This window comes from Xiphophorus couchianus, chromosome 4, assembly GCF_001444195.1.
Source record: "Xiphophorus couchianus chromosome 4, X_couchianus-1.0, whole genome shotgun sequence".
Classification (NCBI taxonomy): Eukaryota; Metazoa; Chordata; class Actinopteri; order Cyprinodontiformes; family Poeciliidae; genus Xiphophorus; species Xiphophorus couchianus.
The window spans coordinates 16259219-16269057 of NC_040231.1; the positions used below are offsets into that span (position 1 = coordinate 16259219).

A 9839-nucleotide genomic window follows, 5' to 3' on the forward strand; every position below is an offset into this window, starting at 1 on the left:
ACTTTAGAGGGAACTAGAGCTTCTAAATAAGATCAGCCTACATTGAATCATTATAAGCTGAACAAATCTAAACAGCTTACCAGTCTGTTCTCATCAAACACCTCAAACAGCAGCCGATGCGTTCTGGGATTCACCTGAAACACAAAGTAGAAGATCTTTGTGTGGTTGCAACTTTACTAATCCAACAAGGGATATTGGGTTGTTTACATATTTAACATGCTTTCAAACATAATCCAAATTATGCAGTTTATCTTCCATTAGGGGCTGCTTGCCTTGCAGCAAGAAGGTCCTGGGTTCGATTCCCGGCCCGGGGTCTTACTGCACAGAGTCTGCATGTTCTCCCTGTGCATGTGGCTTCCTCCCACAGTCCAAAAACATGACTGTTAGGTTAATTCGTTTCTCTAAATTCTCCTTAGGTGAGTGTGTGTGCACGGTTGTTTGTCCTGTCTGTCTCTGTGTTGCCCTGCGACAGACCAGCGACCTGTCCAGGGTGACCCCGCCTCTCGCCCGAAACATTAGCTGGAGATAGGCACTAGCACCCCTGCCGATCCCACTAGGGCAGTGGTCCCCAACCTTTTTAGTACCGCGGACCGGTCAAGACTTCGCACATTTGCTACGGACGGGGGGGATGGGGGGTGAGCGCCGAGACGGAAGTATTTAATTATTTCTTCCGAGGCCCGGTACCAATTGGCCCGGGGGTTGGGGACCACTGCACTAGGGGACAAGGGTGTTAGAAAATGGATGGATGGATCTTCCATTAGTGACAACAATGTCATATCCTATGACATCCTATAATATGACAAATAATATATCCATGCATCCATGGAAATCAGCAACCACATTCATGCTTGAATGTGGTTGCTGATTTATTTTAAGTGTAACTTACTCGGAAATAGAATACTTCGTTCCATTTTGGATCCAGAGTCTTCAAGTAACATGAAATAAGAAAAAAAACATAAACATTTATACAAATACCATAAAATGAAGCAAGTTCAGGTGCTGTTTGAACCTACTCACCTTTTTAATGGTTTTAGTCTGCAGACTTGTGATTTCTCCATTGACGGGATCATAAAGAGACAGTCTGGTGTATGGATCACTGCAACAGAAAAGCAGAGAGAAGCATGTGATTAAATTTAGAAATCAAGAAGATTTGCTTTGGTTCTTCATTTTTTCTGTAACATTTTTTATTGATCTCTGAGGGAAGCAAAACATTATTTGTTTGACTTCAACAAGAAAAAACACACCGTAACATTAGTTCTGGTGACTCACTGCTCACATAATGATTGCAGTTACTGCGGTAATGATTCGAGTTAAATTAAAACCACATCCATCTTGCACATTACATTATTCATTACCCAAGCCTAACTGCTGAAGTGTTTTGGTATTGCATAGGGCAAAACCATTGATACCTCTTGAACTATTTCACGTCATGTTACAACCTCAATATTCAATTTTGGGATTTAATGTGACTTGCATACATGCGATGCTTTTGCAAATAAAAAATCTGGAAAATATGTTTGAGTCAACCACGTTTTGAAATGAATTTCCAGAAGTGCTTCATACTTTGCACTTCTGCTCATGTAATCTCACTTTCAAGTAATGCTACTACTTCTTTAGTACAATTTCTCAAGATACTTCACTAAATTATGAAGCTTTTAGGCCTGTCACAATACTCAATAAATCAATTAATTGTATGATAAATTGAAACAAACTCAATATTTCCTAATTTCATGATTTATCATTTTTCTCTTTCTACCAAAAACTGAATAATAAAAGTCTTCAGTCTGGAGTTTTGGTTTCAACTAAACCCTTTTTTTGAAGGATAAATTCAAAATTCAGTCCACTGTGCTATTTGGAGATCATATAATAAACAGTAGTTGTTGTTACTGGAAGTACTTTGCACTGTTCAACATAGATACATTACTGTACAGTACTGGTGTTTTTCTTCTCATTATTACAAAATGTGTTATTTTGTAATAATGATGTTACTTTTTTGTGTTTGTTTCATTATTTTGAAACCAGACCAAAACCTGCACATCACTTTTTTATTTATTTTTTATGGTTACATTATTTTCATAAATTAAATCATATCAAAGTAATTAAATACTTTTTGGTTTTATATGAATATTTACTGGATTAGTCTATTGCATTGACTCCCTACTTGTGGATGTAAATTGGAGCTGCTGGTTTAGTAAAAGATGTTATAAGGTGACATCTACTGTGAATCGGTTCTGTATAAAAGAGAGGTGACAGCAACATTTGTACCTGACTGGATTTCACTGGATTGCCCTAGATTTGATTTGAGTAAATACAAACGCACGCAAAAATATTTCTCTTTTTGCTTGTAGAGTATAATTTTCATCTGCATCACAGTAATCCACTACTTCATGTAGGTCTTTTACATAAAATCCGTTGAAGAGTTAAATAAATACATTTGAAAGGTTGCAGATAAAAGAAGGAAGAAAAGTCCCAGAATAACAACAAAAAAAGAAATCACCATTGTAGGTGTAAGTCTTGAAGAGGTGTAAATTACCAACATAAAACCAATAAAAGAGATGGAAAAATGTTAGCAACCCACCAAAGTTTTACCAGAAGTAGCTTCCCAAAAACTACAGTCAGACTCATGTCAGTGTTCCTGGGGCATCTATTTCTGATTCCTTAATTTTTTTTTTTTTTTTGCTGTTACGTTCCAATATTTTAAAAACACAATTGAAAAAATTAGAAGATTTTTCAAAGGTGTGTTCCTGCACTTTTTAACAAGTGTTGTTGGCTCTTAAAGCCTGGAGAAAAGACACAAAGGGTTTGGATACTGACTTGATCTTGGTTTGACCTTATTCTGGTAAATAGTAGTGAATAGTGAATAAGTGAAATAACAGGCCAGCAGTGGGCTAAATGTTAATGTAACAGCAGTCTATAGCAATATATTGAAAAAAAGTACTTACTGATATACTGATCTGGTCTCTTGACTCCTTGTCAATAAAACAGAAGGTGTAGGTGAGTCACTACCATGCTGCTTTGTTTTAATTGTTGAATGCTTTGACCGTACCTATTGTGGTTACTGACTTGTTAAAAACCTTTGCATCAATCATTGCACAAGAATAAGGATTTTCCAACAGAATTACAAAGACACAACACTTCTTGTTTACGCTGCAATGTTTTGCAAAAGCAGCCGACGAGCCACGAGCGGGACACTGGTGGCAGGTTTTCTAGCTTTCTGATGGGTTTAAAAATATTTTTGGACTAAACTACAGAACAAAAAACAACCTCAGTGTCATCTCTAATGGCAGAGGACACCTTGTGACTGTGCAGAAATGAAAATAAATGTTTCGTTAATTGCAGGTTTCTGTGATGACAGTAGTTTTTGTTTGCAGCATTCCCTTACCAAAAAAATCCCACGAAAATCACGTTTTCACATGTGATCACATGTGAAAGCATGGATGGTCTCTAAATTTCACATGTGAAAGCATGTGGGTCACATTTTCCACATGTGGTCAAGTATTTTGTTCATGTGTTCAATGTTCCTTGCATCTTGTGATCACATAATTCTCACATGTGCACCACATTTTTTTCACACGTCAATATCATTAGATTGCCTGTCATACCCATATTACATTTCTCAATATTTTTAAGTACTTGACTGTGTTATTATAGTTATACAGTTAAGATATATTTAATGAATGTACAACATATATATTCATATTTTTGAAATGTTATATGTCAACAATGGAATACATCTGACAAGTAAACACTGACATCCATCTGTAATGTAATTCTTTTTTTTTTTTTTACATTGAAATAATTTTTAAAAAATTGGACAATGCATATTAAGCAACCTGTCAGAAATAAAAATTGATGTTAATATGACAGAGTTGGCAGAAAATATCATTTTCATCAGTTCTCCTAAGGCAGACAATACAAACATAAAGTTACAATAAAAACAAGAAGCCCTAACAAAATATCCAAACTGACTTGACCAGACTAAAAGTATACTAAAGTTTATTTATTGCATTTATAGTAATCCTAACTGACCAAAGTGCTTCACAATAATTAAAATATCATAGATATTTTATGATATCTATGATATAATAATCATATACATAAAAAATATAATATATATATATTTTATAAAATATATATATTTATCACACTTAATAAAGACAATTAAGTGTGATAAAAAAAATATATATATATATAAAATTTGTTGTGAAATACCAAGAAAAATAACAGTACAAAACAAAATCAAAGTTTTTATATATATATGTGTATATATAAAAAATATTTTACACTAAGAAGGTTGTGAAAGCGGGAAAGAGATGAGACAGAGGCCACCATACATAGGTCGCCCTTACAAAAAATCCCATGAAAATCACATGTGACTTTCACATGTGACCACAAAAAAACCACACATGTGGTTCACACAACTTTTTTCATGAGAATGATGTGTGAAAGATGTGAATCATATGTGAAAGCACATGTATACGTGTGATTTTGGAACATTTCGTGGTGAAATCACATGTGATTCACACATTTCCACATGTGAATCACATGTGGAAATGTGTAAATCACATGTGAATAACATGTGGAAATGTGATTTCACCACGAAACGTTCCAAAATCACACGTATACATGTGCTTTCACATATGATTCACATCTTTCACACATCATTCACATGAAAAAGTTGTGTGAACCACATGTGTGGTTTTCATGTGGTCACATGTGAAAGTCACGTGATTTTCATGGGATTTTTTTGTAGGGATTTTTCTGATACTTTTGTGTTTTTTGAAGTTTGCATCATTCATGTGTTTGCTGTGTGTTTTCTCCTCCTGCCATCATTGTGTCATGACTGAAACTTATTGTTTATTTAATAGCAAGCTAACTTCCATTTACTTAAAAATTACATTTAAGCAATGACATTGTAAAAAAAAATTGATAAAAAATACCTTGCGCCCAGTATATCTTTCTTGGCCAGTCCAATTCCAGCAATGACTTTCACTTGAAGGATTCTGGATGCCTCCTAAATGAACAATAATAATTAAACAAAACAACAAGGAAATAAGATCAAAACAAAAGTTAAAATATGTAACAATGACTGGATTGATGTTTAATCCAGAGCAGTCATCATTTTGAAAAGTTATATAATCTCAATGAATTTGTTATTACTAGTATAAAACAAATGAAAATATTTTCACCTACTTTCTAAGTTCTTTGTTTTTTTTTTTTCCATTCATGAAACACCAAAAAACTCAGTTTTAACAAGCTAAATAAATAATTACACAAAAGTGGCTTCTAAATGTCAAATTAAAATCAGGACTGCAAACCCGAGTGGGGCTTGGAGTAACATGTCTTACAAAATGTGGGACGAACTAATTTAGACCAAAATAAGCTATGTGTGTAATATTTAAAAAATAACAATAATTAAAGATGAATAAAACAAGACAACAATTTAGGAAGCTGCTTACAAGATGATTCAATGTTTATGAGCAGATCATCATCTTTATTTTTGTCCCCTGCATGTATAGTTGCTTCTATATATCAGTATGTCAGTGTTGTTTTTGGCTCAACATAATATGTTTGATCAGATAACTGGCTTGTCTTGCAGTGATTAAATCTTTCTGGTGTTATATAAGGGCCTATAAAAGTTTATGGTTCATACTTGAGGAAAAGGTTCCTAGATAAAATGCACACACTGCAAAGAAACAAAGATTATTTTCAAGCGATTAACAATCATCTTGGACTTCAGATAATGAAGAATAAGCTATGATCAAACTAAACAGAATACTTTTACAAACCACTGCTTAAATAATCTTAGTTGTTTTCAGTTATAAACATACAAAACTTGCATAATGTTACTTTAAAAGCAATATACTCCTTAGAAACCCATTGCACATCGAATATAGCCATCAATATAGTTTATAACTAGGATTTAAGATTCACCAGACAACATATGCTATTGGCTGAATCCCTTGTATAATTTTTTAGCACTTGAAATGAAGTGTTTAAAAACTATCAAAATGTTCCTCTTACTCTTATAGAAATTCTGTTTTAGCTCCAATTGACAGAGCTACACAAACAGATCAGATTTGTATACAGAATATGCAACTAAATCAAACACTTAAGAGTGAAATTACACTAAAAACATTCCAATTTGAATCGTAGTTGTGATTCAATGCAGTCAAGTTCACTTTATTATACCAACACGTTTTCAATCCAGTTGACTGCATCAAGCAGCAATCCCTTCTCCGAGCAAGAATATGGCGATTTGTGAACAGTTGACTTCGTAGAGTTGTTAACTTTACAGCTTTCCGTTATTTTGGGGGAAAATTCAATACATTTTACTGATTAATGTTCACTAGCTTTATTTTGTTTTTTCACCAATTGTGTGACATTTCACACCTTTAGCTGCCGCTTAGTTCACCCATGCTTTGGGCTGGCTGGGCTTGCAGGTGAGCAGCAGAGACCAATAACAAAGTTATAGAAAATAAAATCATCTAAAGTAGTCCAAGTTCCACATGAATCCTATCAGCCTTTCCTCTCCTCCCATACAAGTACTGTTTAGTCTATGGGTGACGTAATTTCCTGACAGCGCTTGGCACCGGGACATTTCCCCCCGATAAACCCAGTCGTGACTTGCCTATTAAATTTATGAATCATCGTGAGATGTCGCAATCAGCGTCATCAATCCGGCCCACTGTGATGGGTCTACCTGGGGCCGTGAAGCCGCTGCTGAAAACAAAGTCTGTGTTATCAAAGTTTGGTGTTTGCGTGCTGAGCAGCAGGACCGCAGGCGTTGACAGTTGGCTTCCTCCCCGACAAACTCGAGCTAGGCTCTGATGTAGTCATATCGATTGTTCCCTCTTATCTTACGCTTCATTTTCTCTCGTTTAGCTGACACGAAATGACACTTGTCGAAAGTAAACCTATACTGGAGATAGCCGTCCGCGACTTTCCCCCCAGTTTTTTAAAAAGTTTATTTCGCGGATAACAGCGAGCGGCAGAGATGTCCAACGGTCGAGTAGCGCGAGCAGCCCCGGTCACTAACGTTTAGTTAAGTTTGGTTTACCTCGTCAGCCGGGAGCCCTCTGATCTGAGAGGCAGGGACAGCAGCCATCATGAGATCCTTCTTCTTCCTCCCACAGGGCGACACGAAGAACAGGCAGCCCTTATGTGCTCAGGTGTTGCCGTCTCTGCTAGTCCTTCCTACTGCTTATGCTGACAGGTAACTACCGTGAACCAGACCGAGTGAATAGTTGTGGCCTTGTCGTCATTGGTAATACCCATCCTCTTCCTCCTCCTCCTCCTTCTTCCTCCTCCTTTTTTTTTTTCAGGGTTCCTGCTACAACCGAGTATGGTAGGCCGTTTTCACATTAAATCAATCCACTAAACACTCCGAAGATGTCAGCAATATTCTCTTTTTGGCAAATTGCTACTTGCCAAAATTCTTACAGAGCGTTACTTACTTTAACTTATTTTTTTACTCAAGTTAAAGTAAAAAGTAGGCATTTAAAGAAATTACTTTAGTTATAGTTTTTAAAAGGTATTTGGTAAAAGGTCTACTCAAGTGCTGTTGTTTAGAAAACACACATTTTTTCCATAAAACTCAAATCACAAAAGGCCAAAATATTCACCTGCAGCAACAGTGGTGTTTATCCAAAGAGATATAAGATACAAATGAGTACGTTGTAAGTTTTTAGTTAATTTGGCAGCCATTGCTTAATTTTAAAGTTTAATAACAAGAAGATCCAGACTTGTTAAATTTAGAGATTTAATGTTTTCATTCTTTTAAACTCTGTGAAAATAACATATTTAGTCATTTTAAATTGAGTTATTATTGTCAAAGGCAAAGATATGAATTATTTTAATATTATTGTAATGCATTAAACTTTGTGTCTATGTCTCGTGAAAACTTTTGGAGTAGTTTCACACTATTTGTTCTCTCCTGAAACAGATTATACATATTCCTAACAAAATAAACAGATTCAAAACATTTTCCTTTCATTTTTTTCCCCCCAGCAGTGTGAGGAGACCTATTTTCTATGTTTTTTATGCTACTACAGTTCTGAAAATGTACTAACCGTGATAAAATGAAAAGCCTGTCATTTATTTATGGCTATAGGAGTTTTCCATTATTTGATCTCAGCTCTAATATTACCTCTGCTGCCTTGCAATAAAAAAAGTCCCTGGTTCAAAAACCTACTTTGGCAACAATGAAGTGAGTATAAAAATCTGTACCCAGAATAATTTTTTAAATCTACATTTTGGTTTTGATGTAGGAGAGAGTTGTATTTAAGTTATACAACAAACACACATTTCATAAACTAGAGACTTGTCTGAAAAAACATGCAACTTTCCTTTAACTGCCTGACAGTTTTATGATCAGAATTGATCTATTATGCAGGTATTTAGGATTTTGACTTTGACTAGGCCAATCTGACATGTAACTACAGTATGCGTTGACCTCAATAATTCCACTGGCTTTATGTTTAATCGTTTTGCCAGTATCCAAACCAGTCTCAGGTGTTTTTCAGCCTCTAACAACTTCCCCTGAGTCTGCAATTTATAGACTCTCCTCCTGCTTCTGTCTCTTGGGACAGACAGCAGCAAGGCTGAATGTTTTTTATTTCTTCTTTGCAAAACATCTCAGTCTCAGTCAGACTGGATGGAGAATGTCTGTGAACATCAGATTTTATTATTTTGCTACAAATTGGATTTTGATTTTCTTTTTGACTGGAGCTTTGCGACACATGAATACAATTTGATCTAAATCCACTGACTGCATGCATGGGTTAGTCCAATCAGTCTCCACTCTTATGCTGAGGAAAACAGCAGAAAGAAAGAAACATCCCCACAGCATGATGCTGCCACTGCTGTGTTTCACTAAGAGAGGGAAACATGATATTTAATACAATTTGCAAGGTGCTGTCTTTGTTTGTGTATCATTTTCTTGGTGCTGCGATAGTATTTTATGTTAGTCAAAATGCATTATCTTGCATATTTTCTATACGTTTAACTAAAATTTCAATTGAAAATTATTTATCTCCTCTTTGTGGACACAACATTAGCTTATGTTTGAGTTTAGCATCCTTTCTACACCAAAATAATTATGCTAGATTTAGGTGACTTAACAAAGAATGTAATGGCCTGGTTTCACTGCTTTAGTTACCTTTGATTCCTGTCCTCATTTGGCCTTAGATTAATAAAAATCAGACTAAAAATCCAGTCTGTAACATTACTCATCTCCCATTCAGTTATTTCTTTATTATTAAAGTATTAAAGTAATTGGGCAAATAAGGACCTGCATGTGGAGTCTCCTCTTTTGTTAATATAAAACCTCCTGAGCTTGATCAGGTACTGGAAGTTGAAAGGAAAGCATGACATTTAGAAAGTGTGAAAAACTATTAATAATCATTACAAGAAAATATTCTCCCTTGGCACTATACAGAGAGGACATTTGTTGCTATGGAAACTCAGACATCTTGCAATACTTCTCATCGAGACATGCATCTTTCACGGAAAAGGATTAGGGCCACTGGAAAAGAATTCTGACTTTAATCTCAGAATTCTAACATTAATCTCAGAATTCTGACTTTAATCTCAGAATTCTAACATTAATCTCAGAATTCTAACATTAATCTCAGAATTCTGACTTTAATCTCAGAATTCTAACATTAATCTCAGAATTCTGACTTTAATCTCAGAATTCTGACTTTACATCTCATAATAATGACTTTAATCTCAGAATCTTTTTCTCAGAATTCTGACTTTTTTCTCATAATTTTTTTTCTCAAAATTCTGACTTTAATCTCAGAATTTCTTTTTCAGAATAATGACTTTAATCTCAG

General features: G+C 35.0%; 2 protein-coding genes across 3 annotated transcripts in view; one reads left to right on the top strand and one right to left on the bottom strand.

Moving 5' to 3' along the window:
• nedd4a (NEDD4 E3 ubiquitin protein ligase a) overlaps nucleotides 1–7197 on the bottom strand; it is a 38104-nt gene extending 30907 nt beyond the window's left edge. Inside the window, exons 1-6 of one of the 2 annotated variants that reach the window (XM_028014053.1) lie at nucleotides 7061–7197; nucleotides 4941–5014; nucleotides 2943–2969; nucleotides 1018–1096; nucleotides 887–925; nucleotides 81–134 (exon numbers count right to left, since the gene is read on the bottom strand). In XM_028014053.1, coding sequence (XP_027869854.1) covers nucleotides 81–134; nucleotides 887–925; nucleotides 1018–1096; nucleotides 2943–2969; nucleotides 4941–5014; nucleotides 7061–7111 — 324 coding nt within the window. In that variant the 5' untranslated portion in view covers nucleotides 7112–7197. The remainder of the gene's footprint in view (nucleotides 1–80; nucleotides 135–886; nucleotides 926–1017; nucleotides 1097–2942; nucleotides 2970–4940; nucleotides 5015–7060) is intronic. The other variant, XM_028014054.1, reaches the window with a different exon arrangement.
• The window catches only part of LOC114142671 (testis-expressed protein 9-like), a 35695-nt gene continuing 32883 nt past the window's right edge, over nucleotides 7028–9839 (top strand). The window contains exons 1-2 of the mRNA XM_028014058.1: nucleotides 7028–7216; nucleotides 7326–7348. The gene's annotated coding sequence lies outside the window, so the exon portion shown is untranslated. The remainder of the gene's footprint in view (nucleotides 7217–7325; nucleotides 7349–9839) is intronic.